General features: G+C 42.0%; 1 protein-coding gene across 3 annotated transcripts in view; it reads left to right on the forward strand.

Moving 5' to 3' along the window:
* Positions 1-23,777, forward strand: part of DOCK8 (dedicator of cytokinesis 8) — a 206,393-nt gene that overhangs the window by 105,904 nt on the left and 76,712 nt on the right. For all 3 annotated transcript variants that reach the window (XM_070590602.1, XM_070590603.1, XM_070590604.1), the window contains 4 exons: positions 18,241-18,358; positions 19,786-19,856; positions 20,988-21,126; positions 21,740-21,841. In XM_070590602.1, coding sequence (XP_070446703.1) covers positions 18,241-18,358; positions 19,786-19,856; positions 20,988-21,126; positions 21,740-21,841 — 430 coding nt within the window. The remainder of the gene's footprint in view (positions 1-18,240; positions 18,359-19,785; positions 19,857-20,987; positions 21,127-21,739; positions 21,842-23,777) is intronic.

The following is a 23,777-nucleotide window of genomic DNA, read 5'->3' on the forward strand; positions in this document are numbered from 1 at the left end:
TTGGTTTTACTAGATTTAGCAGGCAATTGCTTGTGGAACACAAAGCTTATTATAAACTAACGTTTTATTTAGGAACAGCAGTTTAACGCAGGCAAAATCTAATCATTTGAATTAGCCAAGAAATGGAGACAAAGGCAAAATGAATTCCTGGTTCCTGAATGGTCCAGATGATTTAGTCCTCATACTTGACTTCGCTGTGGCGAGTTGGTCTCAATAATAAATCAGGAACACAATCCCCATTTTCCTGATAACTCGCCCCAAAACCCAGCCATCCTCCTCCTTTTAGAAGAATGGAAAAATTCAGGAGGGAGTCGCTTACCTAAGTTACTCAGCAACCTTGCAGGTTTTGCAAAGCTATTCTTTCAGTACCACATTCAGTCACTTGAGGGCACACTTCGCTCACTTTCTAGATTTAGATGCGCTTGGCCGTCTTTCCATTACAAAGCAGTCATGATTTATTAAAGGAAAACAGACATTTTATTTTTGCGCTTGAAGCACAGGACCAAAAAAAACTGAAGAGTATCTCAGAGTCCCAAAAGATGGCTGTGGTTGTTTTTTGCAAATGAATTTTATGCTAACCTGTCAGCTTCTGCTTTCTTTCGTTAATGAGCCATGACTTTAGAAATCTGGAACTTTTTTGGAAGATGTAGTGGGGAGGAGGATGTAGAAATGTATCCTATGATGGAGGGAGAGAGGGCGAAATCTCGGTCTTGGAGGGTGTTGTTCACTGTACACATTTACGCGTTCACCAATCCTCCCTCATAGACAAAGCAAGAGAACATGGGTGAGGCAGGAATGAAATGGTGTTCAGGGGGTTCTGCATATGGCGTGGCACTGATTGCACAAGTCACAATCTCTCCTCAGCCTCTTTTATCCTCTTGTGGTGGACCCAAGTGGACTCATTCCACTTGAGTCCACCTTGCTTTCGTGTTACTGCCCGTAAACAGCTGTCCTAACAAAAAATCCTGCTCCATCCCTTTGATGGTTGGGAATGTCATTTTTTCCGTAGATCCTCTACCTAGAATTTAGCAGGAAGGTTCCAGAAGCATCCTGTTTTTACATGGGAGTGTAAGGTTGGTGGGGGGCAGAAGCAACAGAGAAATGATGGTGAAAGTAAGGCAAATCTGGGCCTGTGTCCGGTTATGATGGTGAATAGTTTGCCTAGGTTAGAAGGAGCCTCCTAAAATTCAAAAAGCCTTCTTTCTTTGACTTCTATACTTTTGTTAGTTTTTTAATTATTATTTTAAAATTAAGTCTTTGAAGTGACTTGTCTTTTTTTTTTTTTACTTTTTTTTTTTCTGCTTTATCTCCCCAACCGCCCCCGTACACAGTTGTATATCTTAGTTGCAGGTCCTTCTAGCTGTGGGATGTGGGACGCCGCCTCAATGTGGCCTGACGAGTGGTGCCATGTCTGGGCCACCGCAGCAGAGCATGCGAACTTAACCACTCGGCCACGGAGCTGGCCCCGTGACTTGTCTTCTGACAAGAGATCTTTCAGGGAAATGTTACCTTTTATTTCTTTTGCCATTTAGGGGAGAAAAATCTTCCTTACTTTTTACTTTTCCATCCTTAGTTTTGACCTTTTTGTGTACTTTATAGATCCCCAAAGGTCAGCGTTCATCCACTCTTCCCCTGAAGTGTTTGGCCATCTCTAAAGCAGAGGTATTTTAACAGCTCTCCATTAATGGATGTCCTATGGTTTCAAGGCCTTGGACAGGCTGCCCTTGCCCTCATTCAGCAGAAGTCAAAATGCCCTGGGGCGAAATGTTAGATGCTGTGTCAGGGTCTTCCCAGGGGAAAAGTGGGTTTGGGTGAGAGCAATGCAGGCTGGCCCCACAGCACAGAGTACAATAGAACTATGAATAGGGAAGGACTGAGTTTGGAGTAAGGTAATTTTTCAAAAACATGGCTAATCAGACAGATGTCATATATCTTTTATCATTAAAAAATGAATTTCATTTGTCCACTGACCTGAACACCAGAAAGGTTATAAAACTTCCAAAAAATGTGCTGGTTCTGCCTCATTTGTTTTACGTTTTTTGTTTGACAACCTTCAAAATGTAAACTGAGACCCATGCAACTGTGTGGACATATAAATATTATGGTTTAATAAGGATAAAATTAGAGGAATGCAACTTAATGGCTTGTTTCAATAATTTTTAAGAGATTCCCATGCCAGGCTAATAATTATACATTTAGCAATAAGACTATCTCAAATCCCATTTCTCTCCTTTTCCTAGAGTTAAGTTTTTTAATATTGAGCCTGTGGTTCCTTTTGTGTCTCTCCACCTACTTGATGGGGTGACCTGGGTCATGTTTTCTATCAGAGTTCCAGGACTAGTGCAGCAGCTTTTCTGAAATTCCCTCCCTGTGTTCACAGATAGGAAGCAGACCAGTTTCTTCATCTTATTAATAGACTTACGTTTCTGTTATGCCAAGATGCCAGTTAATGTCATCAAGGATGACATGCACAAACATACCAGGTACTCTGTTAAACTTTTGAGAAAACTTTAAAAAGGAGACACACTCAGTAACCTTAGAATTCTGTCTCATTCTTCAGCTCAGAACTGGATGAATTTACCTCCCAGAGCGGGGACGCGGGAGCTATTCTTCCATTAATTTTACCCTCTTCCTTTTCTCCCCTCTCATACAGATCTTCTGAGCTTACTCGTCCTTCACTTCACTCCCCTTACTGTTAGGGTGAGGACTTGGCTCCCCTCGTCCCACCTCTGCAGAAATCTGCCTGTGCTCCTCAAGCTCGGCTCATCTCGGGCTCCGAGTTCTGTTCTCTCTTGTCCTTCTTCTTGCATCATTGGCCTTCACATTCCCTAGTTGCAAAACTTTTTACTTCACAATTGTTGAGCTGAATGCTGCCAACGTACACACCATCCAGGACACTTCGATGCTCCTGTAATTCTTTCGTAACATCAGTGAGATATTCTTACTGGGGAGAGGAAGAGGGAAGGGAGATGACCCATCGTAACCAGCCAAGCCATGGGGAAAGGAATTGGTCAATGGCTGCTTCCTCTTTCACAGACAACAAACATCAAATTAGTGGTCTCTCCTTATTTTGTGAAAAAGAAAATTAATAGCACTTATGCTCTCAAACCCCCCCCCTCCTATAATATTTTGAAACCAGTGAAATTTTGTTTAGACTGAACATAAAGAGCAACCTTTATGGGGCAAAAGAGTTTTTCCCGAAAGGGATACTATACTGAGCCTGAAGACAAGCAGCTCTGGTGCTCAGGAAAGGACACAGGACCAGAGCCAGGAGGTGGGGCCTCAGTTTCTTCCTCCGTAAAATGGGATAAACCTGTGATATTTGGGAGATTAATAGAGACTTTACACATGAAAGTGCTTCATGAAATGGAAAATGCTCTACAGTATACATGTTGTTATTTAAGTTGCGTATATGCTGTGGATCCCTGACCTGATTATAAACTCCTTGCAGAGACTCATACTGATTCTCCCTTTGGGACCTAACACTGTTTTGCAGATGGTCGAGCTCACTGAGTAAATGTGCTTTGGTATTGGCATGTGGAAGGGAATGAGGCCGGTTGATTTTGCTGATTTTCCCGGTGTTTTGCTCTGGTAGGGGTTTGGTGGCACCATGTGGCCACCAGGGGGCACCAGCTGCACCCCTGATTTCTCTTGAACCCTGAGATGCTGATTCTCTCCTTGACAAGGTCCTGGCAGGCCTGATTTGCTGCCCCACCGTGCCTTGTATGGTCTGTCTCTGCCTTAGAGTAAGCTTTAACTAGGGAAGGCATTACTCTAGTGAGAAGATTTTGATATGACCTCATCCTTGGGGATTAGGTTGGCCCTGGAGAAATCAGTCTTTCTATAGTCTTGTTTTGAGAGTGAGTTTAGCCTGGTCTTGTGCAGGTCAGGAGGGCAGACAGCTCTGTGACCAGCTTCAACACCCGTCTCAGCTGGAAAAGAGAGCTTGCTATTTCCCTCATGCCCCTGTAGGGGGCGCCTTTCTTACTCATCGGTCTCCAAGGCGTGAAGATTGTCTCCAGTTCTTTCAAGTGCCAGAAAGAAGCTGTCAGTGGAACTGCCCATGGGTAAATCATGTAATATTTTTTGATAATCATATTCTAGTCTTTCTTCACTGTTTTCCCTCCCTGGTCCTGGAATTCAGGCTGGGCTCCATTTGACAAGTTATATTTTATGCAGATGAAGCTGACTCTTTGTTTGTAGGGTCTACTCAGTAGGCAGAGCAATAGTCACTGAATGGGAATGATAAAGTGGAACAAAAGGGGAACTCGTGAAGGGTAGAAAGTTCTCCTCTTTATGCCCAGGGTCTGTTTACTCATCAGGACAGGATGCTGGCCATGGTTTCTGGATAAAGATGTTATGACAGCAGTTCCCCGGCCAACTGTCTAGCAACAGCCAGTGTCTCCTGCAAACCCCACATTTTTATACTGTACCCAGTGTTTCTAACACCCATGTAGAAACACTAATGGTAGTTAGAACCTTATGCAAATCAGGATTTGTCCAGAAATTTAACATTTACCCATTAAATGATTCCACAGTACCTCCCAGCGGTTCATGTGTATGTTTGGTGGATTTGGGGTGTGTGACTGTTTGAAGAAGTAAGTGGAGAAACAGCAGCAGCAGAAAGAGTAATATTTGATATTGCTAAATATAACCCCCAAGGCAGGCCTGAGCAGACGTGGGTGGGTGGCCATCTCCAAGATGGATGAGACCCTGGGGAGCAGGCCTTAGGGCCGTGCTGCTCCTTCAAGGAAACTGGTTTCCGCAGGAACTATGGCACATGGTGTGAGCACAGAATCGTTGTGTTACTGAACGTGGTCCTCCCCATGACACCCTTGAGGGGAGAGGGGCACAGGAGCCCAGAGAGGGAGACGCTTCTTCTATGTGCTGTCTAATGTCCTCTCCCAGAGTTCAGTTGAAACTAAGCCAAACTCTAGCATGAAATTCCATATCCCAGGTCAGCAGCCAACCAAGTACTGACTCTGTGTGTTTCTGGGTCAGGGAGAAGTAACATCTGCAGCAGGGACTGTTACTCAACCCTCTGAGTGGTCTGGGGATGGGCACAGCCCTGTGTGGACTTGTCACACTGATGCTAGTGTGAGGAGTGAGAAGACATCCGTTCTCCTCCTTCATCTCTCTGTCGTGGGACAGATACCTTTCCTTTGGAAACCTTACACGCCTAGCAATCCTTGTCGCCCTGTGAATAATGTTGATGCAGTCACCTAACCAGTAAGTTTGAGCCCTGACCATATGCCAGGTGCTCTGCTTGGCTCACAAAGAGACAAGGAGCAACTGCCTTTCTTTGTAGGCAAACCCCAGCCTCCTAAGAGACACCAGAACCTCTCACTCCCACTCTGATCTACTGAATGACATACGTGCAACTGTCCTGTGGCCACCTTGAGATCTTTGCAAGTTCTCCCACCTCCCAAACCCAGACGAGCCTTCTCTCTCACCAAGTACCCACAGCAGGTATATGTTTATGCAGGTCGTTGGGGCATCTGGACAATTTCTTTCCTGGTAGGTCTGCTGTTTCCCCCATTACTTTGTTTTCCAAGCTGAACCAAGGCTCTGATGATATGAAAACCCTCAGGAAGGGTAAGGCAAGCATTTTAATGATAGTATTGTCTTATTCATTAGCCGCATTTTTGAATGGGTAGAGGACTAATAAAGACTCAGCCCCAAACTGAAAGGAAAAAAAAAAAATAAGCTTCAGCAACAGCAAAAATTGGAAAATTTCTGGTATGTGTATATGTTTTTGTCAGCTGGCAGAGTTGTTTTAGGAAACTATTTGCAAAGCCTGGAAAAAATGTGCTCCCTCTGTCCCCTGAAAGAACGTGCAGGTCGCTTCACGTCAGCCCTCCATGTGACAGTTCTGTCTGGTGGTCTCTAAAAAAATGCGGCCCAGGCCAGATTTGGCATTAAATTGGCATTTAATATCTTTAAACTTGAATTTTAGGTTTTTTACAAAGCCAAATAGTATTGAAATGTTTGTTTTTACTTGGGGGGAAGCTTCCGTTAAAATTTTGCTGTTTTAGGGGGAAAGGAAGGATGTTTGTAGTAGGGACTTTTTAGCATTCTTCTTATCTTTTATCTGACCTGTCACCAGCCTCTTGAAGAGACATTAATTAATTCAGTTAATAGGATCAAAACCAAAAAAAAATTATTTATTCATGTTTTTACTAATTCTAAAGTTTTTCTTACATAGTCGAAGATTGGATTGACTTCAAAGAGGCTATTTTGATAAGACTATTTTCCTGTAGGTAGTCATTCTATAACATTCCTTAGACCAGGAGAATAACCCTGAGATCCAGTTCAGAGGAAGAAATTTTACAAGGGTAAAGCCATTTTTTAAAGGAATGTCATGTTTAAATATCAGTGAATACCTGGCTTATACTTTTTAAAAATGTACACACTTGTTTTAGTTATCTGGTGCTGTGTAACAAAAAAGTTTGCAGCTTGAAACAAAATGGTTATTATCTCACAGTTCATGTGGGTTATCCGGCTGTGGCTTAGCTGGGTGCCTCTGACTGAGGACTCTCCAAAGGCTACAGTCAGGATGTCAGCCAAGGCCCTGATCACCCCCAGGGTCAGCGGGGGGTGGATTCACTCCCGAGCTCACTCATGTGGTCGTCAGTAGGATTCAGTTCCTCTTGGACTGTTGGGCTAAGGACTTAGTTCCTCACTACCTATTGGCAAGAGGCCTCTTTGAATTCCTTGCTATATCGATCTGTCCATAGGGTAGCTCACAACATGCCAGTTGGCTTCCTCAGAACGAGTGAGAGAGAGAGAGAGAGAGAAAGCAAGATAGGAACCAGCCTTTTTGTAACCGAATCTAAACATGGCATCCTGTCACTTTTGCAGCCCATGCTTGTGGGGAGGAGATTACACAGGGTGAGAATACCAGAAGGTAGGGATCATTAGAAGCCATTTTAGATGCTGCTACTCCAGATCTTAGCCACACTACAGAAAGTGGCGGGGCTCCCGTTGTGTGAAATTGAAGGAGTGTGGGGAGCTGGGAGGGTGACCGAGGGAGAACACATTACTTCTGCGCATGCTCAGCACAGGGCTGGCTATGGAGAGTCTTCCAGTCGCCCTGGTCTATTTCTAGGACATCGGCGACACATCGCTCCCCAACAGAAAAATAACCACTTCTTGACAGACCCTCAAAGGTGAGAGAGTCCCTCTGCCTGCCCCTCACTAACCCATACTCCAAAGAAACAAGCCTGCAATGTGGACATTTTTTTTTTCACCTAACTGAAAGCAGATTCCTCAAATTTTCTTAGATTCACTAGTGGGGAAAAACCTTAAGCTGAATAGGGTCATTTTTCCCCTTGCCCAGCACCCCAGCACTTATCTACCCCGCTTTCCTCTAACACCCCACCACACACTCACCTCCCAAGCGTCTGTAAATCCGTACATATATAAAGTGTGCATCAAGGCCCCTGAGTGAAATAGAAGATGTAGCTGTGGAAGGGGAGTTTGCAGGATGTCTGAAAGGTGTATTGCTAAAGCACTTCCAGTCTCAGCCTGTGTAGAGTAAAATGCATTCTTATTCAACATTTTCTAGTCATCAAAAAAAAACCCCACTGAAAATAGGGCTCTAATAAACCAACTGGGAGCTGCACCTATTTAACAAATTTCTGAGCCCTCCCTATATGGGAATCACAAAGAATATTCAAATAACTTGGACCTGAAAGCCACAGCATGAGTTCCATGGGGGTGGCTGGGAGTTGGAAGAGATGGTGTTATCCAGTGGAACTTTCGCCTGTTTTGTCAGTGTCAAGTTTAAGAAAGTTCCAGACAAAATTATGGAATAAAAAAATTTGGATTTGAGTTCATTCCCACTTCCCCTCGTTTTGTCCCTCTCCTTGACACCCTAAGTATCCGCATCGTCCCCAGAGCAGTGCCTCGTGGCTAATAATTACCATCCTTTTTATCCCCTTTTTCCACTCACACCTTCAGTCCATAAATCCAACCTCTTTATAAGAAGGAAAGGAAGTAAACTAATTCTTACTAATGTGGGAGTGAATGATATGTAAACCATCGTTTAATACATGATATTTAATACATTAAATCTGCTAAGCAGTGTTTCAAAAGAATATTTGGTAACATGAATATCTTAATTGGTAAAGTTTCAGTGAGTTCAACAAAGTATGGTTAAAAGAAAAGTTTTAAGCACGGTTGGAGAGAGATTTATTTTTTTCTTAAAGCTGCCAGTTTTCTCCAGCAGGTTTCAAATGCTTATGTATTGGGGCTTCTTTTCAATAGGAATCTGATCCAGATAAGACATAAGATCCTAAACATCCCAAATTTCCCTTTGGGTCTTTTGCTACTGAAAACTAGTTGGACTTTTCTTAAACAAGCAAGAGGGGTTTAAGGAGAGCTCAGGTGCTTTCATTTGTCGTTAAAAGGTGGCGTCTCTTCACCCAGCCTGAGGTCCTGCTTTATTTAACAGGAGGGATGCTGGTTTTCCAAGCTCTCCCTTAAGAGGAACTTTGATCTGTCTCATAGAAAGAAGGGATGGGAATTGATGTAATAGGAAATGTGCTCTGCAGGTATGTGAGCATTTAGTTGTTTATGTTCAGAGACAAATTACTAGTAGTTATAACAGTTGTACTATATAAAAACGCCATATCTGATGTTCAAATGGCAGTTCACCGATTGAGAAAGCAGAGATTTTTTTTCCCAAAAAAAAAAATCTTTAGAAGTGGTATAATAAGAGGTATTGCTGCTGTTTTGTTTTTCTCTCTTTCTCATTTGACTTCTGTTTATGAGTGCAGTTTTTTTTTGGACATAACAAGACTATAGAGGGAGAATATTGGTCATTTATTGTAGTGTTTGTAAACAATTTGGTAATATTCTGTCTCTGTCTTCTTAACTGTGTTTGCTTTTTGTGGGGGCGGGGGTAGAGGTCCCCAACGTTCTGAACACAGTAGCAGCATTTATACAGAACATTGCAGCCTAGCCCAAGGAGCCCAGAGGTCACTAGGGGGCCAGCGACTGGAACAACACGCCCGGTGACTGCTTTTAATCTTGTGCCTTGTTGAAGGGCAGGCAGCTTTGCGTGGACTCTGGTGCCCTAGAACAGGATTCATGCTTTTTTTCTTGCTCTGATTTCTGATAATGGAACCTTCTCTTCACCCTACACATCAGGGGTTTTCTTTCCATTTCGATTTTTCACTGATTCCTTGGTAAGTTTGTACTTTGATCTAACCTAAAGTATTAGAGACAGGAATAAACACAAATCATGGCATGAGACCATATACTGACAAGACAGTACTTGGCAAATGTTTTATTTTGATGCATTTATTTATAAACCTTCCTGTTCTAAAAAGTATCTGAGGCAGCTTATGGAGATTGTATAAGAAGGTATAAAATATCTGAGTGAAAGTTAAATAAGGAGAGGGAAATCAATCTGAACCTGGGTAAGTTTAATACACAGACTGTATCTTAAGGTCTTGACAGTGCCTTAAAAAATCACCTGCAAATCTGACTTTGAGCTTCCTAGCAGCCAAGCGAAAAAGGGAATCACATTGAACTACAAGATTCATATGTCTGCCAAATTAAAAACTGACCATTTCTCTTGGATCAGTGCTTCTCAAACTTGCAAGTGTATTTGAATCACTTGGGTGTTGTTAAAATTCAGATTCTAATTCAGCAGGTCTGTGGTGCGTCCTAACTGGCTCCCAGGTGATGCTGATGCTGCTGCTGCTCCCTGGACCACTCTTTGAGGAGCAAAGCCTTAGCTCACTCATAAGCAAGTATTTAAAATATGAAGCTACATTAGGTTTGCAGGTTTCCTAGGTAATTCTAGAATGCCTCAAATATTTGAGCTCTGAGATTTCTAACTTTCATTTGCTCTTGGCATATTTAAAACATCAAAACCTCTATTTAACACCCAGGGACAGTACTCACTCATCTTCTAAGTTAACTATGTTATTTCAAACCTTTTTTAAGAATCTTATAGTTTGTTTAGGGGGACCTACTTTAGCGCTTGTAAATAACATAATAAAAGACCACATTATATTAAAGTAAATCTGACTGTTGGCCGAAGAGACTGTTCACTGTTGTTCCTAGAAGCAGCAGTGGTTATGGGCACGGGATCTAGCTTCAGGGCACCTAGATTTGAATTCATTTGCTGTGTTACCTTGTGCAAGTTACGCGTCCTCTCTGTGCCTCAGTTTTATCACCTGCCCAATGAGGCAAATAGTAGTACCTGTCATAGCTGCTTACAATAGTGCCTGCACATAGTAAGAATTAAACAATATGAGCTATTTTATTACATTTAAAATAAATTTGCCTGGCATTGAAGTGTACACACAGATTAAAGACAGATAAAGGGCGAGCCACCGAGACACACAGAGAGACAGAGACAGAGAGAAATTCCCTACATAATATATATCATTGATTAACATATATGGTCGATTCCCTAAATAAAATATTAAGATTTCACAGTCCTGCAGAGTGCTTAAAGTTGCATTTTAAAGTACGCTCAGCTGTTTCACACAATCCTGATAGGAAGATAATCTTCATTTGTATGATAATTTGCAGTTTACAAGGCACTTCTTAAGTATCATTGCCTTTGAGACTTAACTCCAGCATTTTTATTACAGATGAGGAAAATGACTTGTCCACCTTACATTTGTAGGGCATTTTGTAGTTTGTTAGAGAACGTTTCCATCCATTGTCTTATCTGGCGAGGGCCGCTCATCACATCTCTCCGCACAAGCCCATCTTCCCTGGTATAGAAGCCGCTGAATCACAGGCATTACTGATATTCAAAAGACAGTGGAGGGAACCCAGGCCACGAAGTCAACAATTTTTTCCTTTTCATCTCCTTTTTTCTTTTTTTAAAAATCATGTGTTTGATATTACTACTTTATTACAGGTTCTGTACTAACATAGCAGAAAGAAAACCAAAACTGACACCAATTCCATTTCAAAATTAAATTCCTTTTTTCATTTCCCCACATATTCAGTGTTTGAGTATTTACAGCCCCTCATACATACAGGTTTACATTCTAAATTTTCACTCAACGTTTTACTATGAGTATAAGCCATTTAACTCACTTCCATCTCACTTTCAAAGAGATACATAAGCACCAAGGATTGTTTGAACTTGAACAACCACGGTTAATCTTTTGGCTCCCTTTGGGATTTCCAAGGCGCTGTAATATTCTCAGAGTAGAGAAAGCCAGGTTTCTGGCTTTGTGACGTGACTGAGTGGTCCTCCACGTACTCCTTGGCAGGTGTGGGAGTGAGTGACACAAACATGTTTTTATTCAAAACATGGTTTACGTTGCCATTAACCAGCAATGGAAGATACATAAGCATTTGTATCACAAAGAGTTAATCTGCACCACCACTCTTCTTAACCAGGCTTTTTCACAGGAGAAATAACCCCAACTTCACGAATCTTACCCTCGTATCCTATTTTCCAATCTGTTAAAATCATGGTCAACTCAAATTTTCAGTAGTGATCTACTCACCATGATGTCTTCCATCACCTTTGTCAGAGGAAGCCCACCTGCCTTGATGAACACAGCATCCTCCAGCTTCTGCTCCAGCAATTTTAGCTTCTCATTAAATTTTTCCCTGTTCTTCATCCCTGCAACCAGCTGACACTGGAGCTCAGCAGCCAGCCAACGGAGGCCTTCGTTCCTCTTATCCAGCTGCTCAGCTCTCCTCTCGAGGCCCTCTCTCTTTCTCTCCTGCTGACTGACTTGTGTCAGCAGCTCAGCTAAAGAGGTGTTTAGAGTTTCCACTTGTTTAAACAGGGAACCAATGTACCTTTTGCTATCATTCACTTGCTCCTTGAGCTCCGCTCCCAGCTGTAGAAGCCCCTGGGAGAGAACATTGATATCATCTTGGCAATAAGTGACACGAGCAGGTTTTTCTCTTTGTTTCCTTGCACTGGATAAAGAATAGGCTAAACTGAGGAAAAGCCAAACTGATGTTTTTTGCATTGTGCCTTTGGAAGATTTCAAGGTCCCTTAGGTTGACCTGTTTTCAGCAAATGAAATAGGAGATGGTCTCGAGATGGTAAAGAGAAGAAAGAGTTGGGTCAACAACTGGATCTCAGAATGACCAAATTCCACAAGTTAACCTCTAACTTCCTGAAGCTGCTCAATTACAGGGGTTTAAAAATAAGTTAGGGGGATGTTTCTGAATCCGTGGAAAGAATTTGGAGTTTCCAAAACAGTTTGTAATCAAAAGAAGCCATCTGAAGTGGCTCCGGGAAGAAAATTATTGATAAATACCAAATGTCCTGTTCTATGTTGGGATGCATCCAACTGAAGAAAACCATTTTTGTCTGCATTCGGGGAAAGAGGAGGGTGTCCTGAACGCCTTGCACACACACTGGACCTGTAGTTACTAAAGGAGCTTTCAAAACAGCTTTGCCATAACAAGTGGTTCCTGTTTTGCTTATGGGCTATCTTCTCAAAAAAAATTAGGTAACATAATTCTTCGGATTTTCTCTAGCTAATATGATGCACTTAATGTATCACATGTAAAACAAATGAGCCTGTTTATCAGTTTGTTAATAATTACTCTTATCTGCTTTAGGCTCTGTGGGTTACTAACCAAGCAGACAGATCTTCCCTCCCAAGAGGAAACGTTGTTATATCCTTATATTCTTTTCTTAAAAATCTTGCAGATTTAACAAAACATATGACAGTATTCTTGCCAATAGGAAATAAGATGATCCTTGGGAAAAGCATCTTAAAAAAATTTTTTAGGCAAAGTCATTTATCCTCCCTGGGAGTCAGTTTCCTGACCTGCAGAAAGGGATGTTGGACTCAATTCTCTAGAAGTTTCCTTCCAGCTCTGGGCTCTGTGGAAAGTGCATTCAGTATGGGCAGAACATTGAATGCCCACCGTGATGATATTTAAATACAGGGGTCAGCAACCTCTGGGGAAGCAGTGTGCAAATGGTTGACCATTGTTGGGGGGTGTGGGAGACAGGTAGGCGGTGCCCCTGTATTGGGACATAGGAGAGGAGTGTGGTGGCAGCGAAGTTGCTTATCCAGTCTGACAGGGCTACTCCTGTTGTGATTTACCCAGCTACTTCAAAGCCTTTTCACAAACTCTGGCTCTTTGTTTCTTCAAGCCCCGCATAAAGAAAGGTTGATTGGTATCTTTCCAATTAATTCAAAGATGAAGAAACCGAACTATATCAAAGCTAAAGAGATCCTTCCAAAAGTATCCTGCATTGCAGCGGGGCGAAATATATGAAGCGTTCGTCACAGCTTACAACTGAAAAAGAGGAAATAACCTAAATGCTTCTTTTTGGAGACTAGTATAAATTATAGTACCTTCATAATATGGAACATTGTGTGGTCATTGAAATCTTGTTTATTAAGAATATTTAGTCACGTTGGGAAATGGCCATAATTGGACAGTATGACATAGAAACAAGATAAAGCTTTGTATATACGGTATGATAAAAATGTTTAATGTAGAGAGGGAAAAAAGACTAGAAAGAAACGTCCTACTCTTAACAGGAGTTTTCCTCAGTGCAGTGGGATATCAGGTAGTTGCTATTTTATTCTTTTCTGTACTTTTCAGTATTCAAGATTAAAAAAAGGGATATATATTATTTTCATAATCATATATTACTTTCATAATCATATGCATATATGATAATCATATGGTTATAACAGAGAGAGAGTGTATGTGTGTTAATGGAGTGGACCAATTCAATAATGTGGTAGGAAAGATCTCTTTGAGGATATGACATCTGAGCTGAAACCCAAGAGATGAGAAGGAACCAGTCACTTAGAGAACTGGGAAAACTCTCCCAGGCTGGGGGGACAGCTGGTACAAAAGCCCTGAGGTAGGAACAAGTTTAGAATGTTTTAGGCCTTGAAAAAAGGCCAAGGTAGGGAAGTGATGAGTGGGAAAATCAGAGAAATTGCCAAGGGCCAGATCACGTAGGGCCTACGATAAGAAGTTTGAGAAACCGTTGTAGGGTCCTGACATAATCTATTTTACAATTTTGAAAGATTCTTCTGACCAATATGTAAGGAGTAGATTGTAGGGAGCAAGTGTAGAAGTCAAGAGATCATTTGGGAAAGCAATGCAGTGATCCAGGTGAGAAATGAGGGTGGCTTGGAGTAGAGAGTGTAGGTTGGGGTGTGTCTCTGACTTAGCTCTGTGAAGGAAGTAATCATCATCTAGCTATCAGTAATTAAGTTCTTACTCATTAATGTTCACTACAGCCCTATGAGGTAGGTGCAATTATTAGCCCCACTGGGGCTTTGAAAAGGCTAAGTAACTTGCCCAAGGCCAGCTCTCTGGCTCCAGAGCCAACATCCTTAACGGCTGCCCAACACTGCTGCTCAGTAAACATCAGCTGTGCTAATGGGGGTGGTGCCAGCGCAGATGAACAGGAATGAGCAGAGAGGGGTCTATGTCCCACACACATCCTCGTACCCTGACTATGAACTGCCTTCTGTCATCATTACTACATCCATGACCTCTCCTGATGGCATCTGAGGTTCAACTCTGTCTACTTGCATCAAGTTTGACAGAGCAAGATTTGGAAGGTACCACTGAGACAGCCATTGATAGGTTCAAAACAGCACTGAACCGGATCCTATGCCTATTCTGTGGCTAGCTCACAAAGCGCACTGTCACTTTACCTCTCAGGGGCTCAGGTTTCTCATCTTGAAAAGTGCTTCCCATCTTGCACACCCCAGAATCCTATGCTAATCCCTTCTTTGTGCCTGGGGAGGCCATCTACACTTTACTGGCAAGTGAAGCTTGTTGAATATTCTGCCCATCATCTAAATTTAATTAACTTCCTTTTGATAAAATCATTGTCTTGTGTTTATCTTCTTTTTCAATTGAATGTAAGAAGTAGTCATCATAGTTGACCATTTTCAGCCAGTTATAACCCTGTTAAAAGAGGTCAACAAGAGGACAGAATGGTAGCTAGAAAGAGCTGGAAACATAGGCCAGCAGATGGGGGGAAATGGCAGTTGCTGCTATGCCAGGGTAACGATACTCCTTGTCAAGAGGCAGGATGGCCTAGAGAAGTCACAGGACACAGCAACTCAGATCTGTTCCCAGCACTGTCACCCCATTCCACCTCCACTGAGTCACTCATAAAGACCAGGGTAAAGTAAGATGTATGAATGCTTTTCCTCTGCCTCCGTGGCCTTGGAACTTGCACATGCAACGTGTTCTCGACAGTTCCAAGTATCATTTTTCCTCCTGGAATACCTGAGAGCATTCGTTATCGTGGAAGATATTTCAGTAGAGAATCCTTGTGCTTTGATTGATCCTTCCTTGATCTACGGTGTTCTTCTGTAGCCAGATTAGTTTATTTCAATGTTTTCCCAAGTGATTGCTCAGAATATTAAACTCATGAAATATGCCATGAAAGAATAAATAAATGAAATTATTTCCGAGGTCAAAACCTTTGGGGAAAGGAGCAGTCTTTCTACCTCTAAGTGATTCACAAGGCGCATTAACCTGTTTATCTTGGTTTACCACCATCTTTCCCAAAACGGTGTTTGGTCACCCACCCCCGCCCCCTCCACTTCCCCACACACATGCTAATTTTTGCAAAGCACTTGAGTTCTGTGGAACAGACTGGGTGACGCTGGTTTGTGGTGTGGTTTTCAGTGACCACTAGGCTAATGGAATTAGTCTTAGCTTGATACCTGGTGTAAGACTAAAGGTTTTATGACACTCGGTGAAATAAGTATCTTTGTTTTTAACGATGATAAGTTGCATGAACTATATTACAGAATAAAATTTCAAACTCACTCTGAAGGTGAATCTAAACCGGAATATGATAAAGAAGTAAAAGATCCAGTTTCCAGGACTAGGCCTTCTAATCTAGCACACGTTTAGCTCTGAGGATTGCCCCCATTGCAAAGTGATCAGAAATCTTCTCGATTCCTCTTACCAGACCAGAACAGGGATTCTTACCATGAACCCACCTGTACCTGGTAGTCCATGAGGATGCTCGCAATGGCGCTCCCTTGCACATTAGCTTTGTAACGTGGCTGCCTCTTTATTTGCACATCTGGTACTGAGTGATTTCCTTGAGACAGTCTGCGTGGTCCATCAGAAGCAAGCCCCCTCAGCCCATTCATTTGGTCTTGTCCAGGGTTGTGGCTATCAGTGTTATCCCTGCTGATATTATCATAGCAAGGAAGAGCTGTGGGGTAAATCCATGGATTTATGCAAACAGTGGTCCAAAAAGACCATTTTCACACACACGTGCGCACACACACACGATGGCAGGATCAATCTGGTCATCACAACGAAGGGGTTAGAGTTGGCACAACAGAGTCAGTGGTGGCCTAGTCCTTCTCTTTCGGATTTCCAGTCCCTGACTACCCCAGACCTCATCAATTAAACAGATTTAAATTTTCCATCGTCTGTCTCATATTTGAGTATTGACTTCACCCTTTTCCAATGGAACATACTTTACATTTGAATATGGACCCAGTAGGTGGCATTGACTATATCTATTAAAGATGGAAACTTGCCAGGTATAGTTGCATGGATCTGTAGTGCACAAATTCACGTGTATAGATCAGTGGTTCTCAAAAGGGGGAGATTTTGCCTCCTCCCCCAGGGAACATTTGGCAATGTCTGGAGACATTTTTAATTGTCACAGCTGAGTAGGGAGGAGATATTACTAACATCTAGTGGATAGAGACCAGGAATGCCTCTGAACATCCTACAGTGCACAGGACAGCCCCACAACAAAGAATTGTTCAGTCCCAGGTGTCAGTAGTGGCGAGGTTGAGAAAGCCTCTTGTTGATTAATATGCAAATCCTTATAAAGTGTTATGAGAACCTACATTCACTGAGGGAAAATCTAGTCACCTGGCCCTCCCTTTTAGTCGCTGCTCTCCTGGCATCTAGTTTACACAAAGCTTGTTTTGTCATCTTGGAAGCCTTTGGGGCAAGAATGTGTCTGTTTAGGGAGAACGTGTTACCTAGGAGTTAGAATAGTGGACCAAGAGTGAGGAAGACAAGACATTTTCCCAAAGAACGTGACACTAACTAATTGAACCAGCCTTTGGTGTACTGTTGACACTCAACTGTTAATGAGACCCAGAAAATTAAGGTAAGCTTGTCCCTGAGAGATGCCATGAATAACACATGAAAACTAAAGTATGAAAAGGCCATTCTTGTCATTTTAGTGGAAGTCTTATCTGAGAGAATATAGCTTAGTGGTTAAGAGCATGTGTCCAGGCTGCCTGACTTCAATTCCTGACCATCATTTCCTAACTATATGATTTGGGGCAAGTTATTTAACACCTCTGTATCTCATTTTTTCCTCATTTGTGACATGGGCATGATGCCAGGATAATAGTACCTACCTATAGGATAATTATGAGAATTAAATTAATAGATATGAAATATTTAAAACATTGCCCAGCTCAGGATAAGTACTATATAAATGTTAGTATCATTATTGTTTCCTTAAGTCAGGATTATGATTCATGGGAAGTATATACATTCATTCTTTTGTTCAGCACCTACTATGTCCCAGGCACTATTCTGGCTGCTGGGGATATATCAGTGAATCAAAAACATGAGATACAAATCCATGCCCTGGGGAGCTTACCTTTTAGCGGGATATACTAGTAATGGTGAAAAGAGAAAGAAAAGATACACAAAGTTATAGTTAGCCTAGTATCTGTCCTATAGGTGTCGAATGGATGGATATATTATTTATATTGTTGTTGTGTTATTGTTATATAGCTAATTGGGCTTGGAGTCTTGAACTGTCATCTTAGATAAGAAAAGAAAGTTGAACCAAGACAGAATGACATGCCAATAAGAAATTGAAACTACTACATAATGATTAGAAACGAAAAAGAGGAAGAAAGGAAATTAAGCCATCATTTATGGCCATGAATTTTCTTTAAAATGAGCTGAAAGTTTTTTGCTTTCTTGTCTTTGTATCAGACATACCGTTACCTCTAGGCAGGCTGCCACATTCTGGGGCATTAATCTTCTCAGCTGTAGCAAACACATCTTTGTAGGCAGCAAAACAGAGAACAGTGTTGGTTATTATCAGATGACCGCAGGTGAAGAGGAAGAATCGACAAAACTCACTCCCTCCTCCAAAAATAATTCACTTCTGGAAGGAAAACCTCCTTCAGAATAATCACCTCATGAGCACAGGCTGCAGCGTTTGCTGAAGAACTTGCTTCAAACAAACTGTACACCTTATTTATTGGTTCTTCATCTTCTCTTTTCCAGAAACCTTCTCTATGTCTACCCACAGAGGCTGAACTTCGCTAACAAACTAGCCTCTGCCCGGAACATTACAATAAAGATCCAGTTCATGTGTGGAGAGGATGCTAGCAACGCTATGCCGGTAAAGAGGGAAATAAACATTTGCTTCAAACCAGGGGGTGCTGAACGTCCCTTGTCAATTCGCGCGGACCAAATCCAGGCTCATCAGTGTACAGAGTATGTCTATTCATACTGATGCTACTCAGCATGTGCAAAGGCCTTTGTGACTAGTCCAGTCTTGGTCCCAGGATACTGATGGGGAAACGGGGTCAGGCTAAACTGAACTTCTCTTTCCTAACGTATTCTGTAATGAGCTGTAAAATTTGGAAATACAGTTCATTTTAGAGGACTGAAAAATATCGTAAAGTCTTTCCGCACCACCCTAACAGCATAAGAAGTAGAGAGGCAGGCCCAATGTGTCCGCCATGTTTGCTGTATTTCCAGATGTGCACTGAGTACACATCTACCCAAGCCCCCGTCCACATCTGGAGATAAAGCACCACCTAGCAATGATAAACACACGCCATCTCAACATCTTTTAGGAATGGCCCTTCATCCTGAGGCAAAATATAAATCAAATAATAAATATGTAATGCAGTGTTCTCTGAGGAACCCAAAATGCCAGAATTTCTATCTTTTTAACCAACTGCTACTAAATAAGATGGGTGGTTAGCTATCACTATTTTCCATAAGTTGTAGAATTCAGTTACTATACCTTTCTACTGAAGTAATTTTTTTCTAGTGCTCCCATTCTTCAAATATCTACTTTTTTTCTTTTTTTAACCATCCTCCTAATGACCAACTTACCTTTGCAATGCAAGGTATCCTCTTGTAACGGTGGTGGGAGGGAAATCCTAGAGGAGGACACCCCTGGTTCTCTCTGCTCTGCCCCTGGCAAGTCTGCCAGGTCCAGCTGTGCAGGTCCTGAGTGCAGCCAAGGTCCCCAGGCAGGGGGCCGCTCTCACCAACCCCTGGGACCTGGCATGGGCATGACTGCATTTAGAGGAAAGGGCTCACTCTTTGCCCAAAGGTAAGTCCACTTGTAAAATCATTTACCTGGACTGAATCAGGCCCAAGGAGGGGTCGTTTTCTAAATAGCACAAACGTGTGGAACATTCTGCCCATGAAGGTTCTGCTCACCCAAGTGACCAAGCCCATGTCTTTGGAGGGAAAAGAACCTGGACCAGTGATCTCTCGCTGAGGGCAAAACTCTGTGACTTTGTCCAGCAGTGTAGACCTCTAGGCAGTGTGGCAGAGTGGAGAGAGCACTTGTTTTCCAGTTTCACAAACCTGTGGCCCTTGGTCACTAATATAGCCCCTTGGGACCTCAGTTTACCCTTTGTAGCCAATTCTTCTGCTTCCATGTGGTTGGGCCAGTTGTAGAACTCAGTACTCTTGATTTAAAAATTACAACCCCGTGAGACCAGACCTTCCTATTGGGCAGGTGATAGCTGATTTGATATATCCAAATATCACCGTTAATTTGGTCCTTTCTATGTCGTTGAACAGATCATCTTTGGGAAATCCAATGGGCCTGAATTTCTGCAGGAAGTATACACAGCCGTTACATACCATAATAAGTAAGTATATTTCCGAGTTCTAAACATATGCCAAGATTGTTTCACTACCTCCTGGCTTTTCTGAATCCTCTAGGTGATTCCTCCCAACAATTTTTGTAACTCAGGAACTAAGGGCCAGAAGAAATCCATGCCAGTTCTGAGTCTATGTTGGAGATGAGCAATTTTTTAGTTATTTATTTATTATTTTTTTGGTGAGGAAGTTTGCCCCTGAGCTAACATCTGTGCCGGTCTGCCTCTATTTTGTATGTGGGTCGCTGCCACAGCATGGCTTGATGAGTGGTGCTAGGTGTACGCTTGGGATCCGAACCTGCGAACCTGGTCTGTCAAAGTGGAGTGTGCTGAACTTAACTGCTGTGCCACTGGGCCAGCCCAAGATGCACAATTTTTGCCATTAACTAAGACTGGGAGAAGAACATATCTTCAAGAACCTAATGTTCTTTTGACTTTTCTGGAGCCTTCTATTCTAGTATGAAATTGAGAGGTTTTATGGTGTTAAAGAAAGAAATACATCTCCTAACTTGCTTTGAGATGCTGGAAGGGGCCAGAAACAAAATCCAGCACTCCTTTTTCAGTCTTGTCTGTTATACATCTCTCCTCACCTGCACCACTACCTACTTTAAGAAAATCTAAATTGACCAAGGAGAAATGGAACACTCATTATTTGTGGATAAAGTGAGTCACAGAACTTTTAAAGTATCTGGGACTTCGTAATTCAGTAAAATCAGGTTCCTTTTCCTGCTTGCATCACTCATTTCTCTAAAATCCATTGATGAGTGCCAGCTATGTGCCTGTTCCTGTTCTTGGGGTAGAGATATAAAAGGAGGTCACAGCAGGACTCCGAACCTCATCCTCTTTTCAAATTAAGTTGTTGGATTTTTCCGTTGCGCGCAGAGATTTTTTTTCCTGACAAAGCCTTTAGTTTGTAAGCAGTCTTATGTAAGTGAAGTGTATCCAGTGATATGAGTTTCGTCTCAAGGCCTTCCAGCTTAAGAGCAGAAAGATGTAAGATGACAAGCAGAATACCAAGCAGGCAATTCTGAGGAGCACGGTGTCCGTGGCGTTACAATTTATAGTCAGGGGAGTCATCATTCTCGCTAAAAGTTATTTGTGTATAATGTGCTTTCGAAACAGGTCTCCTGACTTCTATGAAGAAGTGAAAATTAAGCTCCCCGCGAAGCTCTCAGTTCATCACCACCTCCTGTTCACCTTCTATCATATCAGCTGTCAGCAGAAGCAAGGAGCCTCCGTGGAAAGCCTCCTAGGATACTCAGTGAGTCACTGTCAACTTGCCGATTCACAGGGCAGTTGTTGGTACATCGAAGGTCCCTGCAGAGATAAGCAACCAAATTCTATTCATTTGCTTTTTTCCTGTCAAAACTAGCAAAGTGTGCCAAACCAGAGTACAGCAAAGAGCAGAGATGACTTAGCAAACAACAAATTTCAGGAATGGAGAGCTAGTGGGTGAGGGATATTGAAAGAAGACTCATTTACAGGAAAGCATTGTAAAGTCCATTATTTCCAAATGTTATATATATGTACTTCACATATAAAACTAGCTCCTTTTTCCACAAAGAGAAAAAAGTTATTTCTTTTAAAAAAATTAAACAGTAAAATAAATGTTGATCTTGTTCAGACACACAAACATTGGCTATAAAGAAAAATGCTACTACTTTGGCTCTGAAAGCAGTAAATCATTGATATTACCATCTCAGGAGCTCTCAGGGAATTTAAAATGCAAAGAACTTGATGGAAATTACTGCCAAAAAGAGCCCTGGTCAATATCTAATCATCATTTAGTTGTATTTGATTTCTGTGAGCACATAAAATGCCAGAATTATATGCTGTAATAAATACCACTTTATTCTTTACGTCATCTGTTTCAGTGGCTGCCAATTCTCGTAAATGAACGTCTTCAAACTGGATCCTACTGTCTCCCAGTTGCCTTGGAAAAGCTGCCTGCCAACTACTCCCTGCATTCTGCAGAGGTAACCAGCAAGCTGGCCATCAGCTCTTTCCTGTCTACCCAAGGTCTTGTACCACCTTCCCAGATCCACTTTCCGTTCCCTTAAATATGGCCGAGGATGCTCAGCATGTTTTAGGGGAGCAGTCATCTGTCAGCACATGGCATTTTCTGAAAGCACTTTGTTCTGATAGGATGGGAGAAGTAACTGGCTGTGAAACCTCTTTCATTGAGACATCGCCAAGTCAGAATGTTTGGTAAATGCAACCCAAGGCAGCATTACCTTGCAGTATCTACAACAAAGGGATTCACAGAATAAAGTATGATAAAAGGGGAGGCAAATAGAACCCATTTGTGATAACAGCTGCTCTCATCACAGTCCTTATAAAAGGATCCCAGACCAGATTCCATTAGTTTCTCCTCTGGGTCAGTTGTTACCGCCCCAGGTGGATGGTGGGGCTTTTATTCCTCTAAAGATCCCAATGTCAATAGTTTTTCCCTCCTCCTGTTTCCTGCACTGCCTGTTGCCCATCCACTCTGTTGCAATACACCCATTTAAAGGGAGCCCAGCAGACTCTCCATTCTGACTGCACCCACACCAGCTCTTGCGCTTCTCAGTCTGGTTGGCATAGGTTTCCATCAATAAGTATTATTTTGAAGCAAATCCCAGACATCATATCATTTCATTTATAAATATTTTAGTGTGTGTCTGAAAAAATAGGGCTATTTTTTTTAACCATCACAATACCATTGTTATACCTTAAAAATTAATAATAATTTCTTAATATCTTAAAATATCCAATCAGTGATCAAATTTCCAATTATCTCATTCATGTCATATGTTTTGTACAGTTGTTTGTTTGAATCTGGATCCATATACAGTCCACACATTGCTATTGGTTGACATGTCTTTTAAGACTCTTAATCTATAGATCCCCATTCATCTCTTTTGTTTTCCTTGCAATTTTCAAGTTGAAGAATTTCCCGGGAATTTGAACTTTGTTCCAACTTCTATAATCAACTTTCTTCCCTACTCTGACTACCCAGCTCCCATCCCCAGGCTATCCTGTTGTTCTCGTATTTCCTTTTTTTCCCTGGAGAGAGAAGCTTTCTTTGCTCTGGGCCACAGGCAGGTGCCTGGCTTTAGACCCAAACTCCTCTCCTCAGGACCACCTGGGATCCACCTGAGTATGTTCACAGACATTCTCTGATTACTCTTTATGATTTGGACACAGACCCTCGACAAAGCCCTCAAAACCGCCTTTTCATCATCAAGCTGCACCTTCTAATTTCCTAGATGCCCAATTATCTCCTTAATGCTGCAGAACAAACGTGGGTTTTTGAGACAAACGAATTATGATCCAAAATCCAGATTCTACCACTCCCTAACTGTGTGACCCAGTTTGTGACTCTGTCTTAGATAGTTCCATAGGTCCCCACCCCATGCACTCATGCTACCCTTGCAAGTACAGCATGCTTCCTTCCGTTAAAATGCAAGAGACACCAACCGCACTCAAGTGGCTGGGTCAGGCTAGGTGCTTCTCACTCAATGCTGTATGAGGTCTCTGGAGGGAGACAGTTCCGATGGGAATTTAAGGCAAGAAATGGTCTCTAGGGACTACAGAGCTATTGAAATATAAATGGTATAAAAGAGTCATTTTGAGTAATTAAAGCAGGAGCCTAACAGGACTGCTACTCAGAAACATTTTGTTAAAAGGGAAAGTAACCGCAGGCACTCAAAAGCATTAAAATTTCATGTCTTATGAAGGTAGTCTACGCTTTGTCCTGACAGTCCTGATAAGTGGAAAAATCACTGGGATATTACTTTATTTCACTTTCTAGAATCAAAATTATCAATGCTGGATGGGCGCTTAAAGACAGATCACTCAGTTCAAATTCCTCCTTTCAGCGTAAGAAAACCAAGGCCCAGAGAGGTTGATTGACTTGTCAAAGTAAAAATA

The sequence above is a fragment of the Equus przewalskii genome, chromosome 22, assembly GCF_037783145.1.
Source record: "Equus przewalskii isolate Varuska chromosome 22, EquPr2, whole genome shotgun sequence".
In the NCBI taxonomy this organism is placed as follows: domain Eukaryota; kingdom Metazoa; phylum Chordata; class Mammalia; order Perissodactyla; family Equidae; genus Equus; species Equus przewalskii.